At 45.9% G+C, this 26,975-nt stretch overlaps 1 protein-coding gene across 6 annotated transcripts in view; it reads right to left on the bottom strand.

Annotated features, from left to right (window-relative positions):
- IFT46 (intraflagellar transport 46) overlaps positions 1-26,975 on the bottom strand; it is a 119,564-nt gene that overhangs the window by 16,786 nt on the left and 75,803 nt on the right. For 3 of the 6 annotated variants that reach the window (XM_078682234.1, XM_078682236.1, XM_078682239.1), the window contains exons 4-6: positions 14,820-14,986; positions 14,195-14,269; positions 838-931 (exon numbers count right to left, since the gene is read on the bottom strand). In XM_078682234.1, the coding sequence (XP_078538360.1) occupies positions 838-931; positions 14,195-14,269; positions 14,820-14,986 (336 nt within the window). The remainder of the gene's footprint in view (positions 1-837; positions 932-14,194; positions 14,270-14,819; positions 14,987-26,975) is intronic. The other 3 variants (XM_078682235.1, XM_078682238.1, XM_078682240.1) reach the window with 1 other exon arrangement.

Here is a 26,975-nt window from a genome sequence, read left to right as displayed (position 1 = left end):
ATGGAATAGTTCAGGGACGGTTCAACTTAAAGTCAAGTAAAAGCATTATCTTTATAGCTGCAGTGCTGGGAGGGCTCTGCGTGTTGTCAGTGACCACAGACCCAGCCACTGCAGGTGAAGAAGTAGGGATGCCTCAGCTCGAGTCAAAGAAACCAAGATCCACAAGCTGTAGTACTGGGACAGCCTACTGTGGTGTCACTGAAAGTGGGGTCCCTGCAGGTAGAGCAATGGCGAGGACTAGATGTCTGTGCATCGGGAGCTAAGAGGCTAAGTTTGGGAGTCGTGAGACCAGGACGATTAGGCAACAGCACAGGGAAAAGGTCATGTTGGGGTCAGTTGCCGTGGGGAGAATGAGGTTGTAATACACAGAGAGATAGAAGCTTGGCAGAGAGTTCTAGACCAATGAGGATTAGTACAGGAAGAGCTCAGGTTGGTGCAAGCAAGCATGGAGCCTAGAAGATGTGGTATTGGTAGAGGTGACTGTTGTCAAAGCGAGAGAGGAAGACAACTGCAAATGTACAGGGAAGCTCAGCGATCAGAGAGCTTGTAATGAACCATAATCACGAGAGCTTGCAAGGGACTCAGATTGGGTCCAGTGAGTAGAGAGTGCATGAGGCTGTACCATAAGGGGAACTTGCAAGCCAGTTTAGAGCTCATGAAACTATAATACTTGAATAGCTGAAGTTGGTGTCAGGGAGCGCAAGCCCCAAAGACTGGTCATAATCACAAATTACTTTTCAGTACCATGAAAAGTTAATCTCAGGGTCCATGAACAGGCAGAAACAAGTCTGCAACACATATCCAACTATGATAATACAATCCAAAGAGTAAACATACCTTCAAGAAGGCATCAATGTCTCCAACAGCTGGGATAAAGTCTGGAATGAAAGGCTTTAGCTTATGGTCAAGGTCAATGGCTTGTGGTGTGTACCTGATGTCAACAGAAAGGCAAAAATTAATCAGGTTGAATGGGTCGGTTAAGAAACTAGAGCCTGTAATAAAAAAGAAGAGATGCTATTGAGAAAAACAGCAGGGATGAGAGATTGACGTTGTTATGCGCTGGAAGAGTCACCAGCTCCAGGGAAACACAAAGATCATTCAAACCTTACTGCACATAAAGAGAAGGTGGCATGAAAGTGAGACAGTATGCGCTGGAAAGCGGCTTCACATTCAGACATAAGAATGAAATTATTAAAGATTCTGTCAGGGGGGGGAGGAGCCTAGCTCGCGACCGAGATGGCCGCGCTTTAGCTCGGCTCCGTTCGCCCGCCTGGGTTTTCACATTTATCCTGCTGTAATCCTGCCCCGGGAAGCCCTGTTTGCTGTGTGGTAGTGCTACGACGCCTTGCAGGCCCTTACCTCTTGTTCCGGTTATCCTGGCTGCCGTGGTTCCGGTGCAGTGCCCTTGATTGTATTGGGGTGTCGGAGGCGGACTGGCCTGGATCTTCTTGCCGGCTCCCGGGCCGGACGGAGCCTGCGGATCTACTCTCCGGGGCGCGGAGGAGGTGGTCGGAAGGCCGTTGTTCGTGTGGGCCGGAGGTCCTTCCTGGCGATTCCCGTGGGGAGGAGGCCTATGGTGGAGGCGCTGCCTTCCGTTGTCGGAGTTCCTCGTGTGTCCGGCTTGCTCTCCCTTTGTTCTCCGGTCCGGCCATCTTGATTTTGCCGCCCGGACTCGGAGAACGGAACCGGCGGCATTGGGTGGCCGGCGAGTCCCTCTCTTCTGGTGGCCCTCCTTCCTGCCCGGGGTGCTCTGTTGCCGGTCGGCGGGACTTTGTTTGCCTTGCTGCCGCCCCGGCGGAGGTTTACAGCCGCGCTGTCTTGTCGGACTCTCAAAATGGCGACCGACCCCGGGTGTCTTGACCGGGCCTGGGCGAGCGCTGGAGGCCCGCTGCATGGCCCGGGTGCCGGATACTGTAGAGGTTTTCCTACACTTAAGGAGGTACTGGACACCCTGCTCTCCTGGCGGCTCTGTGTGACCGCGCCTGTCCTGGCTTCGGAGATGGCTCCTCACGGCGGACCTCCGGGGCCCCCACGGCCGGATGTGATGGTGCCGCCGCGGGGTGCGGCTGGAGTTATCCTGGCGGAATTGGCCCCGGCTCCGACCGCGTCTGCTGATGTACGGAACTTGATGGCACCTCCTCCTCCTGCGCTACCTTCTTTTTCTCAGGCCCGGGAGCTGGATTTTGCTGTGCCTGGCCTTCATGACTCTCCCGCTTCCTTTCGATCGCTGCTGCCCGGCGATGTCTCCTGTGTTGGCCCAGATGGGTCGATTTTTCTGGACATATCCTTGGACTTGTGCCCGCATCGTTTGATACACTTTGTGACTTTCCTGGATCTTCCGTGTTCCACTTTACGTGCCTTTTCCGGACTGCCGTTGGATCTTCCTGCTGTCTGTCTCCTGTTCTTCGTAGCCTGGTCCTCGTTGGATCGGACCGTTTCCACTTTGGACAAACAAGGACAGGGCTGATGTATACTGGCATTTGTGTGCGGTAGTCTTGCACTGGTTTGGATGGTCAACCTGTCCCGGTATGGCTCTGTGTTACTGACTGGTGCTCCTGAACTTTAACTCGATGTTCTTTGGCTTCCCGGGGCCTTGGCTCCTTGACTCAGGCGGGTGGCTGGGTGCGTTTACTCCTGTCTCCCGGCCCTCCCCCGTGTATGTCTGTGTGTGTTTCCCATCCCTCGCTTCCTTCTCTTCCCTTCCCATTTTTGTCTTTTGTTTCCGACTTAACTTTGCTCCGCTATATTTCGGGTTCTATTTAGGGCGACAGGCACGCTGCGGGGGGGTAGGCCGTAGCCTTCTGCAGGGGTGCAGGGTGGGCTTTAGGGGTGGGTTGGGGGGGTCTGTCCGTTTTGGGGGGTCTTTTTCCTCCCTTATTTCCTCTTTCTGTTCTATGGCTCTTGTGTGTTCACTTTTTTCGGGACTCCGTCTCCTCCTGTATCCCCCTGGGGAGTTTCTGTGACTTTCGTATTCCGGTGTGTGTCTGATTGTGGCTCGCTGGGTAATTCGGTATCGATTTTTTGCTACGTCGCTTGCCGGACTCTATTATCCTGCTTTCACTCCTGGGGGTGCGTGGTTTGGTGGGAGTCCCTTCTTTCGTTCCTTTTTTCCCTCTCCCCCTTTTTCCTCCTTTATGGGGGTCCTTTTATTTTGTTGGGGTGCGTATCGTATTGTCTTTTATTATGTGGGCCCTTTTGATTATGTCTCCTCAATTTGGGTGGGGGCGGCGACGGGTAGGTGCGGTTTGATTGATGCCATTGTCGTTTCTTTAAATTCCGATTATGTTTATATTCTTTGATATCTATGTTTGTATGGCCTCTTTTGTCATTCTGTGATCATAAGATGGCGGCTTGCCGCGGCCCCTCCCTGGTTGTTTTTTTTTTTTTCACGGCCCATGGTTCTTCTGTTCCCCCGCCCCGCATTAGAAAATTAACCTTTTATTGTTCTGTTCTTGCTGATTGCTCGATGCCTTTTGTTGTTTCTCCTGTGCTCCTGGTGACATATCCTGTAGCGACTTTGTTTTTTCATTTATTTCGTTATTTACCATGTGGTGGCCAGCCCTCGTGGGTTGTAGGCCCGTATTTGTGAGCTTTCTTTGTACAATAAAGGTTTTCAAAAAAAAAAAAAAAAGATTCTGTCAGGACCGGAGGAGACTATTTTGCCTTCCAACTTCACTTGAGTGTCCAGCAGCGACCACAAAGATAGCTACAAAAGCTGCATTTCCCAAGAAATATTAGGAAAACAGCTGTCAAAAACAACTAATCTCCATTTTAATGGCATTGCACAGTCACCTCTTAATTCGTCTTTCTTTGCTGCTCAAGCAGCAGATAAGTGCCCATTGCTTTGTCTCTGCACATTGTTATACGCATGCTTCCTGCTTACTCAATGTTGTGTTTTCATAGTTGTAAGGAAACAGGCCATTAGTTGTGTGGTCTGCACAAGTAATGGGTAGGCCTGGGCGGAGCTCGCAGACTTTCACTCCGCGGAATTCCGTGGAGTTACCGGAACACTCCGCCAAATTTCACGTAGTTCAGCAAACAGGCAGGGTTCTTCCTAGGCCACCCGTAGGTATTAGAAGTGGAGCTTGTCAAACTCGAAAGGTGATGGGAGGTTTCAAAGTGACTTGTATGTAGAGGTGGGTCATTCTCTATGATAAGCTGTAGCTATGTTCCAAGAAGGGTCGGCTCCGCTTTACTTTTAAATGGGCCAATTCCTCCAGTAGGTAATAACACAGCATCACAATACCCACTCTTCTCTTCCCTCCTATTAGTGTGGGACATGTTCCCAGACTTGCTTCGGCAGTAACCACCACGTTACCCATCCTCTCACCCGAAGTACTCCAGGATACTGATGCCCGAGCCCTCTTGGCCGGGTATGATAACCAGGCGGTGTCTCTCAGCAGTAGCTCCAACACCCAATAGGGGCTAGCGTTCTCTGTGCACGAAACCCGGCTACCTAGTCGCTTTGCGATGTTAACTGATCATACTAAATGCATCTAGAAAAGTCAGCCCTCCGCCTTTCGCTATACCCACAGTTGGCTGTCGCATAGATAAAATTCACCCCCATACCTCCAGACGTTGTGGGCAGCACAGGGAGTCTACCCCTGACTTCCCCGCCGGCTCCGTGAACAAGCAACATTTCTCCTACAGCCTGTGGGAGCCGGCAGCTCTTCTACCCTGCAGGCAGGGTGCTGGATTCTGTGGTGACTGCCCACTCCCCCAGACACAGGCCTGGGGAGCAGGTCAGGCCCAACACAAATGGGGAGTGTGCTGCAGTACTCTCCCATGCTTCTCCTTGCTACCTCCGGGCACTGGGTCTCGATCCCGGACCCAGACTCCTCCTCTCTTCCTAGTAAGCAGAAGCGCGGCGGCACTCCTCCGTCCTTACTCCCATCAGTGTACTGAACCCCCCTATCTATAGACTGGTCTGGGGGGGTGGGGGGGGGGGGGTGAGGATCCTTAGATCCTGTGGAGGCTGGGTAGGAGTAGGCCTTACATGTGCCCCCTCCGGACATGTGAAAATGAAAGATTCTCCATGCAACGACCCCAGGGCCTTGGATAGCGGAGCTCTATGCGCTCTCGGATCGTATGGAGGCAGTGGAGGGGGGGGGGGTTAAAAATCAAATCTGTCTTATATCTCGGGCCCAGTTGAGCAGTTTTGCATGCTTCTGGGCTAATTTTGCTCCTGGTGGTGAGCACTATCCACCTGGAGAACTTTCCTCTGGTGTCTAAGGTAGCAAACTCGATGCAGATCCTTCACCCCATCCCTGAGCTGAGTCAATCACTGTTAATTGCTCCCTTTGTGGGGGCTTTGTTCCTGCTGCTGGAGGGAAATGTAATGAACTTTGCACAGCAGGGCGATCAATAGCCTGGGCTCTGATCCTGTGCTGAGCCAGAGAAATATGACAATCATGGATGACCCATAAACTATACAGATCTCTTTTGGGAACTCTCCTATTTGGGTGTGGAATACAGATTCTACCACAGTTCGATACGACACGGGTGTCTGTAGGCCAAGGGGAAGCGAAGCAGCACTCTAAAGCAGTCTTCCACATAGGTGTATAATGGAGTTTCACTGTAGACAAGACAATAAACTTTCCCTAGGAGTGTATACTATCATTATGACATCTATCCCAGGTCAATGGCCAATTCTTTTTAAGTAAGGCAGAGTAACCAATTATCATAAACAATAATAAACATATGGTTTGAAACTCCTGGAATAAATTAGTGGTCAGAGATGAAGTACTAATTGTCACATTTATTTTACTTCAGTTGAAAACAATTGAAAGCCTGTATTTAATTGCGAGGCAACAGAGAACTTGGACCAGTCAACATGTGCTTCAACCCTCCATGGTGCAAAGGCCTGGGGCTTTTTCAAGGCTGTTTGTACTATTAGTTACAGAATTACAGGAATTCCATTCATGTACATATATAGGTTACATAAAGAAAAAATAAAAGTTAAAGCAAACAATAAATGCATATGAACATAAACAAATTGAGCAAAAAAAGAGACAAAAAAGAAATAACCAAGCATAACAATATATATGTATTAGGAACAGGCACGGGAACGGTACGCGTTTATTCTCTGGATTTTCAGATCCCGGTTGGGGGTTAACGCGATGAAATACATGCACCCCTCAGGATCTCTCACTGCCGGTGTTGCTGTTTGACCCACTCTATTGAAGCTCTCACCACCCGTGCAATCATTAATTTATTGTAACTGTTGTGAAATAATACATTACCTCTCTGGACCATATCAAGTGAATTTGTCTCTGACCCTATTGGGGGCTCTGGGTGATGTACCCTCATCTTTGAATATGCGGCAGATCACACCCGGCGAATACTTTGAGCCAGAGTTACAGAATTAGGAAGCTGGTTACCTTTTGTTCGCTGGCACCATCAGGAAAAGAATATGTTACTTACTCATTCAGGATTACTTTTTCAATGGCTGCCCGATCCCTTTTGATGGTTGTTTGAAACTAATATTACTGTTTCACGGTACTGCACTAAAGACTTGAACTTCAAATAGACCGACTGGTACTTTTTTGCCCTGAGGAAGCTCTCAGCTCGAGAGCGAGACACCTGTTGATTTGTATTTTTTAAAGATCTAGTTTGATCATTACCTTGTAATCTACCAGTAAAAGTAGCTGCAAATAACAAGAAAGCTTTTTTATAAACTTTTAAAGATATAGATCACCTATTTTAATTATGAGCATTATTAGGCAAAAATGTAAGAGAAAGAAAACAATTTTCTACTAAAATTTTGTATTTTGTGTAGAATACTTTTTGGCTGATATCGTTCTTTTTTTAAAAGACGGAATAATTGTTTTCTAATAAAGAAGTGACTTCCCAATATTACTTTGACTCTCTGGACTTTGTAAAACGTGCACCCCCAACGTTAATCATATGTATTAGGAAATACTATATGCATTTCCATCCGTGTTTCATGGGCTACAGTTCGTGCTTACAAACCACTTCATTATTATTGCTAATGCTTACCCTACCGTACCTAATTATATTTCATAGTTGTGGGCATAGGGGTATTGCTCTCATAGCGTAAGCAACCAATACCACCAACGAGCCAAAACTACTCAGAGTAATTCTAGAACTATCTCCCCGCCAATAAACATAGTAAATCCAATTCTGCTGAGTCCCATCTGCGCCTGGTTACCTGTGTGCAGTTACTGGGCTGCGTACGACAGGAGTCTCTCATTAGCATTCCACAAGCGTAGGCATACGTATTCAAGTGTAACCAACCAAGTGTCCCTTACCCTTGCTGCATCACTGCAGGCCTCCTCTTAAAACGTGGACACTGGCGGTAAACATGCACAGTCCATTTACCGTGAGTTTGCTGTGGGTGAGTCCCCACTGGTAGGGCTCATCCACAGTAAAAAGGTCACATATCGGGTGGTCAAAAAGCAAAGAAATCCGGGCTTATTGGATGGGCAGAACTCATCACCTTACAATAGCAATTTATTACTATTGATATCCCACAGTGGCACGTCTCTGAGAAATCTTTATTGAAGGTACAAACATTGTTTTGATGTAAAACTAGCTTGGGACATTGCAGTGGAGCCAGGTGGAGCTCTTCTTGGGATTTACAGATCTAGCCCCTCCTCCATCAGAACATTCTTTTGGATCTGCTGAGATTTAGGCATTGTTTTGTGGAGGAGGGAATTCTTCGACAATTCGCTTGGAGGATTACCGGCATTGCTGGGAAATCCCAGCACTTTCTAGGCCTCAACAAACAGGCCTGGTTGAAAGGTACTCTCAAAAGGTATAAACCAGACTCGGTGTCTGCAGCAAGGGTTTGATTCCATGGGGTCCGACCGTGTGCATATCCTGAATTTTCTTTATGTGATGGTCGAAGAGGAACAAGCTTTCAGGTCAGTAAATATTTTCAGATCATTATTTTCAAGGTCATCAATGGTTCCGTAATTCTTAAGAGGGGTGAGACTTCCAGTTCCTCTAGCACCTAGGACCTCAATGGCGTGGAACATGAACAGTGTTAAATTTCTCTCATGGCAAAGAAACAAGGTTTTATCAAGGAAGGTCTGGTGTTGTGCAGAAGAGGTCTAGACATTTTTGGCAGATCGTTTACACCCTATGGAGTGATTTTTGCAGTTTCTAGGCTTACCAAAACAAATACTAAGTAAATTCATATCCTGACTCTAAACACTGTCAACAATTGGGTGGCACAATGCATCAAGGCTTAAGAGGCCATGATGGAGGATGTTCAACCCCATCCGTCATTCCTCTCAGTCATTGATTTCATTCAGAGAGCTCTTTATGGTAGTCCTGCACCCGCTATTGCTAGATGTGTGCAATGAATGCAGGTGCCGAACAAAACCTAAATAGAAGTGATCGGAGTATAAACCAATTTTGTGGTCACACGAAGAAAAAGGGGGACGAATAAGAGACTGTACAATGTCATAAGAATAAAGGACTGTGACGGATTGTTTTTGCCTACTATTTCCCTAATGGTTCTTGTGAAATGTAGTCTTTGTAGCTATCTTTAGCGCTGCTGTTAGAGAAAAAACAAAGTTGAAAGCATAATCCTCACCTCTGTGGCATTACCGAATGGAAATCGTTCCTTAACACTAGCTAGGAAATATTAATTTCACCTTGTGATGTACTCAAAAAGCTGCTAAACATGCTATATAAATTTAGCTTCAATCATTGACCGATCAAGTCATAGATCACCATAATTCACATGCTGGAAGCAGTTTCCTGATTATTAATTACCACTCACAAAGCAAGTGATGCCAAGCTACAAATCCCATAATCCTGCCCCACTCCTAATAAGCGCATCTCAATATTATACTACAACGCCCATAAAACCCTATTCACAGAAAACATCCAGACTCAGTGCAGAGGGAATGTAACACCGATCCTGCAAAACCGCAAACCCCAGCAGTTTCCAGAGATGACTTCACAGCATCTTTTGACACTACTTCCTTCAAAATCCACAACTTGAATGGTCTCGCTGCAAATCCACATCCCATCCGGCACCAGTCACAAGACAACAGCTCAGCCCCTCACATCGAACAGCTTATCAATTAATTTGAACCAAATGGATACACAATTATAAGGAAGATGGTACACACAAAAAAGTAAATTCACACCATGATTAATTGGTAAGTATTTTCCTTGAACTGACCACCGGCACCCTGTCAGTCAACTGTTGGCATTAGAATTATGGCCTGTCGACACTGAGCGGGGTACGTGAGGACAGGAGGCAAGACGCTCAAGGTGGTCAGACCTCACAACAATGTTACATAAAGACCGCATCTCTAAATGAAGAGTTGCCACAGTCATTTACTGTGCAGAACATGACAAAATATATTGTCCATTGTGAGTTACAATTTCCTCCTAATCTACTGCCCTCCCAATATGCCTACCTTGTGCTTCAACACTTCAGCTGAAGACATTGGTCATTACTGTCTCAACAGAAACAATTATCTTGTTTTGTTGTTGCCTATTTCACTCTATGGCTAGAAGATCTTCAGGACCAGATCTTCAGTTTAAGAACTTGCTTGACATTTTTAACACAGAGTTGATCACAAACCAATTTACTCACATTAAGGATCATCCTTTGGACCCCATATTCGCTAATTGAAACAATCTTCAATGCAGGGAAGTTACTATTTTTGCATGGTGAGAACACTATCATCTTTCAGTCTGAGCCTTTGTCATGAGATATATAGCACATCTAACATTTCTTTCCAACAAAAAGAAAGTGGAAAACCGCTAACCTGAATTAATTGCAGCTACCTGTTGTCAGTCACTTAAAATGTGCATTACTTGTATTGAGAAATAAAATATAGAAGATTCTTTAAAGTCTTTCACACACACCTTGCTGAACAGCTTAGACTTAGACCTTACACTCAAGAACACTACTCTAAAACAAAGAGGAACCTATGGGTTTCTTCTGAAGTATAAAATGAAACCCCAGAACTCGGTAAGCAAAAAGACAGTGGAGAAACACCTATCAGCCTGACCTTACGTCTGCTCAACTCCTGATGGCTAGTGAATAGAAACAGAGAAAAACTGCAAAGCCGCAATACTACAAGTGCATCTTACCCACGCACCTAATCTTCAAAGGAGCTGTTTTGTGTAACTAAGGAGCTCCAAATGCCCACAGACAGGACCAATAACATTCTGCCTACAGCTGCTATTTGTGAAAAGTTGGCGACTTTCTTCAGCAACAAACATTTTAAATGTTAAATACTCTATTATGTTAGAACCAATTTCGCTACTTGATTCTGTCAATGAGATCATGATGACTGGCATTATTCTTTACTTTTCCCACTTTTGTTCAACAGTTATATGTGTCTAATTTCCAAACTCTCAACTAAGGTGGGCGTAAACTTTTACATGTATGCGGACGAGACAAAGCTGAACTATCAATTTAAACAAGACTCTCACCCTATTCCCTCACAACCAAACCACTTACACTTGGTACTTTGTTGGATATCTCAGAACTTTTTTTTTTTTTAGGAGTTTTATATTAGGCGAACTAGACCCAAAGGTATTAGAGCGCTTCACATGAGCACCAGTTGCATTACAGAAGGACACATTCATTTTGTTAGGCACGGGAAGATTACGTTATTTGCCCAGAATCACAGGATGTTGAGCGTCCCGGCTGAGATTCGAACCCGGTTCCCCAGCATCGAGATTGACCGCTCTAGCAGTTAGGCCACAACATTAAACACATTCAAGACCAAACTTTTGATTTCACTTGACAGAGGAGTTCCATCCAATATTCTGTTCTGGCCTACTGTAATAAATCCATGCTCACCTGTTGCCACTTCAGCTTGTGATTAGGGCATTCATCTCGAATTCTTCTGAAAGGCTTTCCTTTCTCAGAGGATGATTACTCCCATTACTTTGAAGAAGATATGCCCCACAATAGCACTTTTGACCCATGGGTGCTTTTCATCAAGCCAAAAGTTTCTAACATTAACTTCCCTTTGTCTCCCAAGCACAAGCTCTACCAGTTTTCAGCTCTGATGAGACTCCTGAATAATAGGGGCGAGGATGGTGGTCGAAACGCATCCACATCAACTTCCAAGGGCAAACAAAAGACTCGAACTTTACTAGAAAGGGCTCCTTCAAAGGACTGAAAAAACATTTGAGGCTCTTGAAAAGATCTCCTGAGTCACAGACTGACTTTTTCCACACTAGTATAGAAAATAAATATTTGAAATCTCATAACCTCCATTATCTCCATTCCCAAAACACTGTTCTTATCTAAAACACACTCTGGTTTCCTCCAAACAAGTACTAGAAGTAACTTTGGGACACATATAAATCCTTTGTTCTCCCCAATCTCCCAAAATCCCTCCTTCAAGAACATTTGTCCCAAAATACCTCGTTTCAACTATCAACACTGGCTTCTCTCCCTGGTGATGGGACCACTTTCATTTTACAGGTATACATGATATAGGATGAATTCATGGGTCTGGCTTTTCTGTGATTTACTATTAACAGATTTTTTTTTTTTTTTTTTAAAACCTTTATTGTGCAGATATAGCTGACAAATACGGGCCTACAACCCATCGGGCCGGCCACCACACTGTATTAGCACATAGGCCAGGAAAGAAACTCCAGCAGATCTCCGATATAACAGATGCAACAAAGCAAAGCAAATAGCCACAAGGAAACCACAGTGAGAAGGAAAAGTGAAGGTTAATTTTATAATATAATAGGGTGAGGAGCAGGAACATTGCAGTTATTAAAGTCCAAAAGTCCGTGGTGGGTCGTCAACAGGCAGTGGAACAAAACACAGCGAGTTTCAAAAAAAGAACAGCTACATCATAGCAAGGGCAAAACATGAGTCCCACATCAGCAAACAATACCATCCACTGCCCAACGCCCACCCGTTACCACAAGAATACGCATCAATACATAGAAAGGAAGTCAGGATTGCAATACGAAGCCATCCGCTACATCGACCCAGGGAAAGAGAGAAGGAAGGGGAAAAAGAGGAAAAGAGCATAAAAAAAAAGGGTTGAAAAAACAGGGAAAGAGGATGCGGCCCCACAGTATATGCCCCATGGCAAATAAAGCACACGAAAAAGGGGCAGCCCACGGAGCCAAAGGAAACAGGAATAATGGATGCGCAATAAACATCGGTATCAGGGAGGCCGTGTGCCCACGCTAGCAAAATACACCCCAGGAGGCCTACATGCAGACGCAGCGCCCAGAAAAAGAATACACAAGAGCCATAGAACCAAGAACAAAAGAAAAACAAAAAGACAGACCCCCCCCCCCCCCCCCACCCACCCCACCCTGCACCCCTGCGGAAGGCTACGGCCTACCCCCCCAGCAGCGTGCCTGTCGCCCTAACCGGAAACCCGAAATATAGAAGAGTCAAAAAGTAAGGAAGAAACCATATAGGCAAAAAGAGAGGAAAGGGAAAGGAAGGAAAAAACTATCGGGAGAGGAGACACATAATCAAAACTATCAGCCCCCAACTCCCCCGTCCGAGCACATTCAAAGCCCACGAGAAGAGAAAGTCATTGCAAAACAATAAACAGGTACCAGGAATATGAAGAGGAAGCAATCATACATGTAGAGCCGCAAGGCGGTCATCCGGTCACGCCACAAAGTAATAGTCCGGCGGTGCAAGGTCATCTCAACCCTGTCCTCGTCTGTCCAGTGCCATAGGCACAGAGTGCACAAAGAACCAGAACATGAGGGGGCAGAGGTGAAAAACAGGGATTCCAAACGTCGAGCTACTACACAAGTTATAACGGCTTCGGACCGGATGAGTAAAAAAGGACAGCAACAGCAGCAGGCAACTCAAGCGCAGCTCCGCAGACCAAGGGGAAAAAATTGTCCCGGTGAAACAGTTACAGGATCTCCGCTCGGCAGGCCGAGGCAAAAAAATCGCCGGGGGACCCAGCGAGACCGATCCGGACGGATCTCGGCTGGAGGCTCTCCAATGCATCCACCACTGGGAAGAACTCTTGACAATACCAGGCATCTGAACGTCCAAACAAGCGGTGGCCTTAGTATTTTCAATTTCCAGGAAAGGCACCGCAGCACCCTGAAGTGGCGAAGCCATACACGCAGGGGACGGCCCAACGAGCCGGGAACAAAGGCTACCATCCAGCCCATCGACAGGCACAGTCATGGAAGCACGCCAGGAACACAAGGCGGCGAAAACGTCGCCAACTGTAGGCTCACCTTTACGGTATTCAGCAAACGTGCCGTGCGGCGAGCCAATGTCGCCGTCCCCAAATGGGCGTAGATGCAGGGTGTGGGCCGCCATCTTTGCAGCCCGGCGCGGCCGCGGCAATCTCCGACCCCAATCCGGCCACCAACAGAGCTCGATGGGAACCAGCCGGCGACAAGCAATGGAACCCTCAGGGCAAAAAGGCAGGCCACCAGAATATTGAGGCAGCCGGCGCCACCGACCCACGGGCGCCGCCCGCCGAGACCGGGCGGAGGGTTTCAAGATGGCCGGACAGGAGAACAAAGGGGAGACGAGTCGCCCATTCGGTCAACCCCCGTCCGTGAAAGGCAGCACTCCACCACCAGGTCCCCAGACAGCCAGACCAGGCCCAGTCAGTCGCCACCGGTCCAACCGCACAATGGCCGCTCCTGCCGACCCCGCTCCTCCACCAAGGGGTCGGCCCCGGCGCTCCGCCCCGCCTGGGCGCCGCAGACGAGTACCCAACCGCACAATGGCCGCTCCTGCCGACCCCGCTCCTCCACCAAGGGGTCGGCCCCGGCGCTCCGCCCCGCCTGGGCGCCGCAGACGAGTACCAGGCCTGCCCGCCCCGGAGGCCACGAAGCGAACAAGGGCGCAGCTCAGGATCCGCGGCACTTAAGAACATCCGGAGCAGACGGTGAGTGCCAGCAAAACGTCATAAGTCCATAGTCCAACAAATAAGACTTCTCGGGGCAGGATAAGGTGCAGGATAGACAGTTCAGGCAGGAAGGTTTGACGGAGCCGAGCTACAACGCGGCCATCACGGTCGCGAGCTTGGCTCCTCTATTAACAGATTTTTTAAAGTGTTTCATGAATAATGTGTAAACCTTTAACAGCTAATGTAGTTTAGATCAACTGATATTTCTTCTGACCGATCAGCAAAGAGTAAGACGAAATAAACTGTGTAAGGTTCTCAGTTTTTCTTTCTCCAGCTAAACATGCACATGCACAGAAAGGAGGTAGGAAACTCACCTTGTTATGTACTGGAAGAGCTCCTTGATCTCGGCAGACACTGTCAGATGCTCGTAATCTGCGGGGTCATAAGCCCTGAGAAAATGAGAAGATACGATTAAAAGCAAAGCATTCATCTCTTGGGTGGGTTGGACAATGCACTTTGGGATAAGAACCTGATTCTAGGAAACTGGAATAAAAAACCTAATTACAAATGATCTGTGCTCTGGAGCCTCGCAATTGACAAAAGAAAGGACTGATGATCCCCGATATCCAGCACTTTCGAGACAATATCTCACATTCAAGTGTACGTTATGGTGAAAGGTGGTAAAACCCTAGTCTCTGCATAAAAAATATATCCTGTTGATATGCATTTAATTTGATTGTACAGCTGAAAACTGTGTGTGTTTGAATGTACACATTAAAGTTAGAGGTACACAATGAAAGCAGGCATGTGCAAACACATGTACACAAGCACACACAATTTCACACAAAAATGCTTCCCATGGTAGCAGTTAAAGGCAACACATTCCCGCATTTGCACTGTCAACAGAGGTCTCAGAACCCTCAGCACAACCTACTTGTGCGACTACACACCCTCCCCCTCAAGGTTTGCACTCTTTTACACGTGTGTGTTGCATCCTACCCCTCCAAAGGAGCCCCATGCTCATCATCGTCGTCATCATCATCATCTTCGTCGTCATCATCGTCTTCGGATCCCGATTCATCCGACTCATCTTCATCGTCTTCCTCATTCTGATTGAAGACTCGGGTGGGTGGGGGGCCCATCTGCGCTCTCTTGGGTATCTCCTGCTAAGGAAGAAGCAAAACAACATCAAAGATATAGTGGGTAAAAATACCCACTGTAATGAGGTAGTAATAATTTTTCATAAGATCTTGGCCACCTGACACTTATCTACGTGGCTTCATTGAGTGATAAGCCCTTCAGAAACAGTGGATAGGTAAATTGGATCTAGAAAAGGTTAGAAATGTTTAGTATGATGGGACATATTTTTACAATGGTGGAAAAGAGATGCTCACGGTGGTGCGCAGATGCTTCCTCCGTTGTTTGCGTCTGACCCGGGCGACAGTACCATATGCCTCAATATTACCGCTACTGGGCACCCCGACCATGGCGGGGACCTTGACGGCTGTAAAGCTGGACGACTGGACCACCGCGGGGGTGGAAACGCTGGGAGATCTATACTCTGATGGCGCCCTCCTACCCTTCGCGGATCTCGTGAGACACATCTCTTCCGGCTGGACAGTTCCTATCACACGCATCCCTCATCCATACGCTGACTGCCGCTTGGGGGGACTTGTCTGGTGAGCCACCCACACATCACTTTATACAATACCTTCATGTCATGAGCAATGGCACCCACGTAATTCATTGGATAGCACAAGCACTCCTCCATACTCATCCCACAACCGTGCAACTAAGGGAGAAGTGGGCGACAGACAGGGGGAGGGACTGGACGGACAAAGAGTGGGCTATGATCCTGGCTGGCCCAGTGAACATTCCCCGCAACCCTCGCTTCAAAATTATACAACTCTACATACTACATCGCGCATATCTCACCCCGGACAAGATCAACAGATATTTTTCAGTCACAGATACTGCCTGCGGTCGCTGTTCCCTACTGGGAGCGGACCTCCTCCACATGCTCTGGCTCTGTCCTGCCCTCCAGCAGTATTGGGATGGGGTGACTACGTTACTCCGACATTGCACCAAGGAACACGTGCCGAAAACATGGGAGGCCTGTGTACTGGGATTGTACAAACGTACACGACTAAACAAAGTCCAGGCCCGTTACTGGGATCTCGGACTGATCACGGCCAAGAGACTGCTTACCAAGCGGTGGAAGGCTGACACACCCCCACACATCCGACACTGGAGCCTGTCGCTAGTGAACTGGGCACGGGCGGAGGGCACTGTCCTGCGGCGAGAAGAGACAGCGGGACTCAGGAAATTTTCCATCGCACAACACTGGGATGACATCCTACACTCCTTTCAGCAGAAATGTGTGGAACAGGGGATTACGTGAAGAACTGTATGCTGCCCCCCCCTTCCCCTCCCTGTAATGGTTACCACGAGATGGATACAATGCACCGATCGTTGCCTACACGGCCACCATGCCTTGCCCGCCGTGTATTACATTCTTGACCGTTCCACAATAGCGGGTGCTTTGCCCCTCCCACGCCTACATCCCCGCTCACAGCGCTGTAACAATGGGTCCAGCCACCGAATGCTTCCCACAAGGCATTGAAACACTACACCCAACGAGCCCTTATAGTGGGGTTCCCCCCTTGTGCATTTGACATACGGGCAAACTGCCCTCCTCCGGTCTCCTACCTACCCACACACTGGACTGCAACCAACACACTAGCACCGCACTTCCCCCCCCCCCCCGAACACGTGGCTATCTCTGCCCCCATTCACCCCTACCTATCTTTTGTATTACTTGTGTTACTGTTTTATGGTTTATTGATATTCTGGTCTTATCTCCTTTTGGACCAAGCCCTTGCAGATAGAACATTGCACTTCATACAATACGAGGCCTTCGGGAATGGCAGCCATGGCCTAGGTATTTCACCTGAGTGCCAACACAAATATCAAACACTCTCGTCAAGGTGGGTGAGCTACGTAGATACACGCTCACCAACACACTTGGATACTGAGCAGCCTCATCCCTCATTTCTGTAGCACCATGCCCGCTTGAAGGACGAACTCAACTGATACCCTTCCTAACGATGCACAGGTGTCATAGTGGGCTCTGTCTAATCTGAAGACGCTGATGAGTGCCAACCTAACGCTGTAACTCTGAGTTCGCAGATAAAATGAGAAAAACCCCACAGACCCACACTTTTATAACATCGAATGATTGTGAAATATCGTGACACGTCGATATACGCTGCCGAACCCCAGGGTTGTCGGCCTTAAAGCTGTGTTCCATTGCTATGCTTGATGCACTACTCATTACTCGCAGCTGGCCCGGCTGGGTTGTAAGCTGAATGCTGTGTAACGTACATGTTGGACAATAAAGGTCTTTAAAAAAAAAAATTTTTTTTAAATGGTGGAAAAGAGATGTTTTACAGTGAAAACAGAGAGCGAAAGAGAAAAGGAAAGATTCAGAAAGTTAAACATGTTGATTTTGATGCGGGACACATTTTTGTCATGGGGAAAATGAGACAGAATGATAAGAAATCAGAAAATACCTAATGACATTTTCTGTACGGTTAGTACCATGCATGCACTCATGCTCTTCGGCCGCTTCAACACCATTGAAGGGAGTCAACAATGCTCCTTAAACATTATGCTATTCTTTATGCCTTTTGGAAGGATTTTGTTGTAGGTTCTGAGCCATGAGAAGCAAACCTGTCGCTTTATTAAAAACTAGCTGGCGGAGCATGTGGGGTTCCGATGTCTAGGTGGGTTCTACCACCCATGGAAGTAGTCTTATAGATTTAATCTCACCTGTATCCCAGAGTATTGACTGCACTACGACCTGACAGCATCTTAATAGTTTACACCTTGCAAGTAGTTCAAGTCTTTGGATTTTCCCATGTGTGGACATTACCTCTCATTCTGTGAGTATTCTAATGCTAGAGGCTTGCTGTCCCAGGCAACAGGAAGACAATACCCATAAGAGAGAGATCCTACTATGACAAATATGAAATCCTGAGAAAACCTGGATGATTTTATATGAACTCATGTGGCCTGTAAGAAGCTGGCTCTCTATATAATGCACCAAAAAGAGGTATACTGTGTAGAGAGTCCAAGCAACCACTATTGGGTTACAGAGGCAAACCCAAACTCTCTCTTTTGTTTTATCTCTGCTGAGCAGTTCAGGCTGATCAGAGGGTAGCACTAAGAGTTTGCTGTAATCACAGAAGCAATAAATGAGACACACACAAGAATAAAGTCGAGACCGATTTAGAAAAACAACACGTATTTTCATATACATTTCAAAACCAAGAACTAAGATATCAAGTACGTACTTTGAGGTATTGATTTTCATAGGTAAGTAAAATGTTCACTTGTGCGTCTTTAGGCGGTAATCCTTTCCTAACCAAAAAAAGCATATACTCCATACAGTTACTTACAATAGGTTTCTGGGGGTCTCCTTCAGGACTTAGGTGGTAGGGGGTAAGATCAAAAGAACCACCAGCAGTTAATCTTTACCTGCCCTGGAACGTCCGGGTGTAGAGATGCTGGTCGGGTTGGTAGCTTTGTGTGCTACACCAAACAAGAGAGGGGGTCTTGGGGACAAGTCCAGGAGCACATGATGGGGAGCTCAGTGGTAGAGGGCCCCTGAAGCAAAGAAGCAGTAGGTTCTCGGGAACCCAGGCTGGGGTGTTCGGCTACCGAGTGGTTAAGTCGGCAGGGCACTTACAGTTCTCGGTCTTGCCAGTTGAGGGGACTAAAACAGGACAGCTGGGTTACTCTCGAAGTGGGTCTCTGCGGTGCTGATGTCCCTTGAAGACTGCTCGCTCTTGGGAGTCCGGATTGGACTAAAAATGTCTTTGGTTGATGCAACGGGTACGGTACTCCGGGTATTGGTGCTGTGCTGCTCCAGTTGGTCCTGTTGTCTTCTCACTTGGTGGGGGAGACAGATCGGCCCTTCTGGAGCTCCAACACTTCTTCCTGGGTGGCTGCTGCGTCAGTGGAACCGGGGGCGGCAGAATGGTGGTCGGGACTTTGATGCTTGGTACCTGCAAGCTGCAGTGGAGTAGCTCCTCTACTCCAAGGGAGATTGCTGGCAATTTGCAAAATGCTGGCAGTCCACCAGGGCTCTTCGCAGATATACAGCGGCAGGATGAGTCAGTTTGATGCAATTGTCGGGACAGGTGCAGGCAGGGTTTAACATGTAAGGGTGCATACAAGGGATTTGTTTAACACAGAAGGTTTTTTTTGTATCAGTCTATTTCTTATATAAGATGTCTCACCATGACCATGCATATTATTTGTCCGAAGAAATAAATTCCATTAGCAAGGTGTATCTCTACTTATTTCGTTTATATAAAAAAACACAGAATTAGGGGTTCATAATAACAATTCTCACATACATTGATAACAGGTATTACAGTTGTACTATATATATATTACCACGTCATCAATGCAGGCAGGGTTTGTCCCCAAAAGGTCTGCAGGTGGACCTGCGCTCTTGCTTCTTCGCTCTTCTTTGTCCTCTTCTCTTTGTGTCTGTTGAAGCTAAGCTCCTGGTGTCAGGGGTGCCACCTAAATACTCAATTTAGAGTTATTAAGGGGAGTGTAAAGTAGTAGCCAATGGCCTACTTACCTTTCGGGTACTTACACCCCCTATATGACCACTTCCTGTGGGGAGTGGCCATAACCCCGACCCAGTGTATCCAATTTCACTAAAAACCAAGATGGTCAAATTCTATTTTTTGTATTCACTTCAGGTAGCCCACCTTAAGGGTGTAACTAGCCTTATAGTGAAAATGCATCCTGGCTAGCTAATTTTCCTGCCTGTCCTGGTACCAAATGGGCCCTGGGCAGGTGGCAGCATTTCCCTTGTCTGGAGGAAGCCAGAATTTCATATCAAAGGTGGCAGAGGCCTTTGAAGCCTCCTGCCTTGATATGCCGATTTTTAGTCATCCTGCTTTGAGGTGACAACACCGACGGCTGGAGCAGGCATTGTTTATGACCTCAGAGAGCGTGGGCTCTTACCTGCATGGGGTCAGACACCTGTCTGTGGTGGCAGGCTAGTCTACACCAGTCAGCCAGTACACTAGAAGTTAGTAGGTTTTCTATGATGCCCTCTGGGTACATGTCTTAATAAATCCACCACTAGCATCAGTATGTGTTTATTAGGACAAGATGTTTGATACCAAACACAATAGGTTTCAGTGAAGCCATAGTGTAGCCAGGGAGCTTGTAATGACGAGTACCCAGTACATGTACTCAAGATGGCTTTCCTGTTCCCTTGTACATTACAGTAATTTGACTAGGCAGCACATGGGTATCTCTGCTCAAGCAGATATATTCTCAAATGTAACATAATGCACCCTGCTTTAGTGCAGATGTAGGGGTAACTTACATAATTTTCATGCAGTGTCTGGGGACATGGCGCACAGGCTGTGTACCATGTTGTGCTTTCAATTGTCTGCACCATTTCACGTAGCTTGCAATGGCAGTCTGCATGGGTTGGGTGGCGAGTCCCTAAGGGAGGCACACAATATGCTGCAGCCCTTAGGGACTCTTTAGTACCATTGCCCTAGGTACCAAGGGTACCATTTATTAGGGACTTACAGGGGTTCTAATGGTCTTGCCAACTGTGGAACAATGCATAGTTACCTTGTTTTTGGGAAAGAACACTGTCACTGAGAACCTTGTTAGTAGGACCCCAGTGCACTTCAGTCAAAGTTGCATCAAATGGGGGTGACCATGTCAAAAAGGGGTACTTCCTTACGTGGACTAAATTGTGAACTTATGTGTGGGCACCAGACACTGGGCCAGAGGTCCACTGGAATGGAAAGAAAGGAGAGTGGTAGGTGACCAGGTTGATGAGTGCCTCCTAGTGTATGGTGTGTCATGTAAGCTGGGGGAATTGCGGCTTGTGGTGAACAGATGATAAGCAGCCACCTGTGCCATAAGGTAGAACCACGAATATGTAATACAGAAGCAACCTGTATACCCAAATGGACAGGTGTACCAAAAGTAACAAGGAACCTATAGATACCTTTATGAAAATCAATGAAAAAACTTAGTACAATACCCAAAAAAATTCACTGTTCAAGCTCCTGACTAGCTAATTTTCCTGCTTCTCCTCATTGTAGCGCTCATTGAGTACATTTTACTTGTTTTATTGTATGTTGCATAAGCGCAGTATTAAGATAAAGTGTTTTTACAAAAATTTTTTTTTTGGTCATATCCTTCTTTTACAAATTAACCTAACAATAAATACATTGTTGGGTATTGTATCAAGCTTATTACTCTATTTACATAATGATACCTATGTGGACCTTGTTAATGGGAGAGGTATAAACACAAATAAGGATAAAACAGAAAGCAATTCATGGTGGAGAAAGATATGGGCCATTTATGGCTGTTCTAACTACACTATATTACAAAGGGAAGAGGGGCTGTAGAGAGGAAGAAAGGTTAAGCTACTTTTCTTCATCAGAAAATTCCCACCTAAAAGAGTAGAGTGCAAGGAGATCTAAAAATGAAGGGACTCCAATAAGGAAATGCCTCTTTTTGTATGGTCATACCAAAGTTTTGGACAGGCCGCAATGCCAGTGCCCTGACCCTTAAACGTGTCTGTTTGATTGGCTTATACTCAATTGGTGCAAGCCAACATACTAGTACACTATATACTCCCGAGTACCCCTGAGCCAGCAAGTTGGGATGTCCTCTCAGGGACTGCAGCAATTATTGTGCCCCCCTGAGCGGAACAAGGTAAACATGACTTTGAGTCGGCCAGAGCAGTTTAAAACTGCTAACTCGACCGTGCCATTATAAGCAATAGAAAAGCCCAAAATCCCTTTTTAATATGTGTAAGTTACCCCAACAGCAGACCTATAAAGCCTTAAGCCAGGGCGAAGTATATTAATAAAAGTGGCGCATGTTTTAAAGTGTTCAGACAGTAAAAACCAGCAATTGTTGTTTTTACTCTGAAAGAGATTGGTAGCACCATTTGCGAGTACAGTGTTACACACTGACAACTCAGTTGTGCTAACTTCTACATGGAACTACCAAAGTTGGTACTTCAAGGTATCAAAAAGCTTGCTACATTACCCCGGACTTGTTGCTCAAGTCAAACTCAATCAAACCTGCTGCCACAGGCAACTTTTAGAAAGTTGCCACTCTGCTTCCCTGTTTTCCAGTGGCCATTTGCTCAGGCTGACCATGAGACAGACTTCTGACCGGCAGGAGAGACATTTCAAAGGCTCCCAAGACAGGTAGCAATAGAGACCTGCCACTGGAGGAGGTGTTACCTCTTCCTATCAGGAAGCCACACAGGGTGTTGCTCAAAAGGCAACCTTCAAAGGGGAAGCTGCCTTTGAATGGCGAATGGTGAACACACTAGAGAGGGGCTGCTCATTTGTTCGGGTAGACAGGTTGGCATCAGGGACACAGAGGGAGAAAACATTGGCCAAACAGTTTTTTCCCATGGGCGTCTAACCCAAGGTAGCCACACCTCTAGGATGTGCTACTGAGTTCCACACAAGACAGGGATCCCGAGATCTTGGGAGAGGATTAAATAGAGTACTTTGGGATAGCTAGATGCCACACTTCCCAGGAAGTTGTCATCAGGAGGGAGGGAACCTGGTAGCTCAATGACGAGTAACAGCAACTTCCCCCTAGGTACTTTCTGGGCATGAAAGAGGACCTCTGGCACCCAGAACTCAGATCTCGCTTGACTGGAGAAGAAGACCAAAGAAGGACTGCCCTGATGATCCTGGAACCGGCAAAGAGGCTGCACCAGAGTTTGGACTGCACCTACCGCTCCATGGGCTAGCGAAGGAAAAGACTGTGCCTACTGTGCCCTGCTCATGGAAAAGTAAACCACTGAGCCCAGCTAGAAGCAGAGACTCCAAGAGTCAGTTGGCTGACTTCCTGTTCGCAGCACATGGCCACAAAATCTGAAGAAGCCTGCTGGAGTGAGCTGGTGGCCCATATCACTGGATCGCCGCTGTGTCGCCTAAGGGACCAGCACCCAATGCTCAAAAGTTGCACAATAATCTTCTGGACCTGTGAGAGTCATTGGATTGCAGTTTGATCACCCAGAAGGGGAGTTATTGTCAAAAGCAGGAAACCGCAGATTCACCTGCGTTGAGTGACTGGTAGCCCAATGGCGACTGGATTTCTGCTGACCCAGAGAGGACTTTGAGGGACATGAACCCCTGGGGCCTGAATTGTCTCACCTAGACCGAGGAGTGCCCCAGGAAGAACCCCATAGACTGCACAGTAACTAAGCATCATGTCTCTCTTGCATCAGCACCAGACCATATAATTAAGGCTCTCGGTTTTCTGTTTTTACTGATTTTTATAGATAAAGACAGGCAAAAAACAATTTATTTCCTGGTCTGTATTTATTTTTAAATGTGGATACAAATGGAGATTGGGTGCTTTTTGAATGATTCTAAATACCCTCTGCCATGACTGCCAGGCCAATAGCTGTGTGGATTGATAGGTATGGGGTTAAAAAGAAAGGAGTTTTAGAAAAGAGACTTAAACAGCAATACATATGCACAAGGTTGATACTGAAATTTGCATATATTCATAAAAGTGCATTGATTATCTTTTGTTATCTTTTGCGGGTGTTCATATCACTGAAACCTGGCAGGCCACTCGTGCATGAGGGCAAATTTATCAATTAAATAAATGTGGAAATATACCAGTTTTAGCTTTATTTTTTTCAGAAAACCCCCCAAGAATATGTCTAGAGATACAATTAGGTAAAAATAAATATGGATAAATACAGACAGAAATGTTAAAATAAAAACAATAGGGGCAGTCCACATAGCCCTTCCTCCAAGCTACGGGTTTTATATTGGCAAAGGCCTGCCACTGTGACTTGTTTTTTCTTTTCTTTTTACACAGCCTGGCCTGTATTCCTGGTGGGTTGCCGCTTCTTTGTTGTTATAAGGTATAGCGTTGAATGTGATATTATGCTATGGATAATCTGTTCGGACATGAGTCCCTAATTTGCTTGATTGATTGTTCTCTTTTCCTTTAATAAACAGACATTAAAATTAAAAAAATACACCAAAACTGGGAGCTCTACATATGATACACCCCATTCCCTCACGATTCCCATCAGTGGGAAGGGCCCACTGATGGGTACTGATGGAGAAGAACAAGTCCATGACAGTTTAAGTTTTTATTGTCCAAGATTGCTCAAAAGAAGAACCAATGCCAAATAGTCTCCTCTCAACAACTAGTGGAACTGACAAAGAAATCTGTATGATTAAAACATATTTTACTCTGCACCAGGGATTCATCATTAATTGCCATACAAAGTGAAACACTGCAGTCTATCACAACATCAATATATAGAATCTAATTTGAATTTATTCTCAAATTACCAAGGGGCTGATTTAGAGTTTGGGGGAGATGGTACCGGGTCGCAATGGCTGACATGCAGAACCAGACTTACAGGTAAGTAACATTTTCTTCTGCATCATAGAATTTTCACTAACAGTCATAAATGTAGATTGCTGTAGCAAGCATATCCCCACTGCAAGATAGTCATTGCAAGAGAAAATATTGTTTACAATTAAGACATGGGAAACAACTTCAATGAGTCTACTAATTAGACAAATTACATAATATAGTTTGACCCACCAATGTATCGGTTCAAGAATCATCAAGACTGTAATGTCTAGTGAAAATATTAATACATGTCTAGGTTGCTGCTTTACTCATTTCTGAGAGAGGGACATTCCTGACCCAAGCAGCTGATGCAATTTTTCCTCTTGCAAAATGAGCTTTGGGTCTACCAGATAGAGGTGTGTTTGCTAACTATTAATAGCATGTAATGCAGGATGCAATGCACTGGGCAATAGTCTGTTTGGAAGACGCTAATCCTGTGTGTTATGGGCAATTGTTTATAAAAAGGTAGCTAGTATAGCTGATGGTTTTAGTCTACCCTAGATAAAACTTTAGGGCTCTTTATAGCTAGAGAATGCAAAGATCTCCCTACTGGGGTAGATGGATTGTAGGAAAATACTTGGAGAGAAATAGATTGATTATGACTTTGGATGTAAAAGAGGTGTGTGTTCTTAATACTACCCTGTTGTGGAGGAAAATCAAGTGTGGCTCAATAGCAGATACAGGCTGTAATTCACATTCCTTGCTGATGTTATAGCAACCGGAAGATCACCTTTCAACGAAAGCTGCTGCAATGTAGCCTTATGAATAGGCTTGAAAGGAGAAGTCATGACCTTAGAAAGAACCAGATTTAACTCTGATGGAAGGGAAGGCCTTTTAACATAAGAGTACATCTTTTTTTATTCCTTCCAAGAAGCCTTATCACTGAGATTCTGAAGAATTACCTTTGATTTGGGCCTTTACAATACACTGTTATGACAGCTAGATGAATTTTGATTGAAGAGAATAAAAGCTAGGCCGCATCAAATGTAATAAAGGGAGGGAGGATAAAATTCACTTGGCATGAGAGTAGATCATCTTTGTTGTTAGGCACTAAACAAATAATTTCCATTTGAAAGTATAGCAGTTCCTAGCAGATGGTCATTTTGCTTCCTTGAGAATTTTCATACAGTCCGGTGGTAAATGGACTTGTCCATATTGTATGACCATGGTGGCAAATTCAAAGATCGAATGTTGAGATTGAGGATTTTCCCTCTCATCCTGAATAGTAGTTTGTGCTTAATGGTAGGTTCTTGTGGGGTTGAGTGATAAGTGAAGTAGCTCTGGAAAGTAGCACTGCACTTGCCACTCCAGATCACAGTTGAACGGTTGTACGATGGTGAGGCCATGGGTCCTACATTATCAATCCGTAGTTCGGACACGTGTTTTGTTCGTTGGCAAATAAGTCATTATGAGGATAACACCATTCTCGAAATAGAATGTTATCAAGCTCCCACTCGTAATTTTCGTAAAAGTATCTGCTGAGCAGCTCTACGTTAATTTTGAAGACACAGCAGGTGAACAGCTTCAAGGGAAATATTCATTGCTATTAACTAACACCAAATTGCCTGGGCTTATAATGATAGAGTTCTTGATTTTGTTCCTCCTTGGTTGGGCAGGTAGTACATGATGTGGCATTGTATGTCTGGACTGAAACTGTGTTTGTGGATAAGGCTGAGAGGAAAGCTCAATGCTAGGTGAACTGCCTCGAGCTTGAGGACGCTGATGTGGAATAGTTCTTGTTTGGAAAACTACCAACACTGAATTGTAAGATCTTTATTTGCGCTCCCCATCCAGTGAGGGAAGTGTAAGTTACAATGCCCTGAGTAGGAAGCTCTTAATGAAAGGGGGCTCCTTTGAGTAGATTGTGTTTGTTAAGCCACCACTGAAGACAATGGTCACCTTCCAGATTTAAGTTTATTTTGTCTTCCAAATCGCCATGATGTTGTGACCACTGGTCTTCCAAGCATTGCTGAAGTGTTCTCATATCCCTTTTGTACCTCATATGGAGACAAGCATTAGAAACTTAAAAAATTCCAGAAGCCTAGGAGTGAGATTTTTCTGACTGATGGCTTTGTGTTATGTATTAAATGGTGACATTTCTGAGACATGGTATACACTATGACCTCCGAAGGAAACACTTCTCCTGTGACTGTGTAAAGAGCTGCTCCTAAGTATTCCAAGATTGGAACTAAAGATGTGATAGACTCTTCCAGATTCACACAAAGATCTAACCCATCTAATAAAGCTAGAGTGAAGTCTAAATCTTTTTTTATCACTTGTTACACAGTATGAGCTTTTATCAATCAATTGTCTCTAAGTATGGGAAGATGAAAACTTTGCTTACCCCCAGGGGAAAGCTGCATGTACTGCCATACATTTGGAAAATGTTTTTGGTGCTGATTTGAGGCCGAATGATAATACCTTGGATTGGTAGTGAGTTTTGCCAACAAGGAAGCGGAGAAACTTCCAGTGCTTTTTTACTACTGGGACGTGGAAATAAACATCCAGAAGATCCATGGAGCACATCCAGGCTCCTTTCATGAGTTCAGGAGGAATCTGATGTAGTGCAACTATCCGGAAGTTGGTCCTTTTTGATGTATTTGTTGTCTTGTCCCAGGTCTAAGATGGGTCTGAATTTTTCCTTTGGGCCTTTCTAAGGAACCAAACAATATCTTG

Source organism: Lissotriton helveticus, chromosome 3_1 (genome assembly GCF_964261635.1).
Source record: "Lissotriton helveticus chromosome 3_1, aLisHel1.1, whole genome shotgun sequence".
NCBI lineage: Eukaryota > Metazoa > Chordata > Amphibia > Caudata > Salamandridae > Lissotriton > Lissotriton helveticus.
This window is presented reverse-complemented; position numbering and strand designations above follow the sequence as displayed.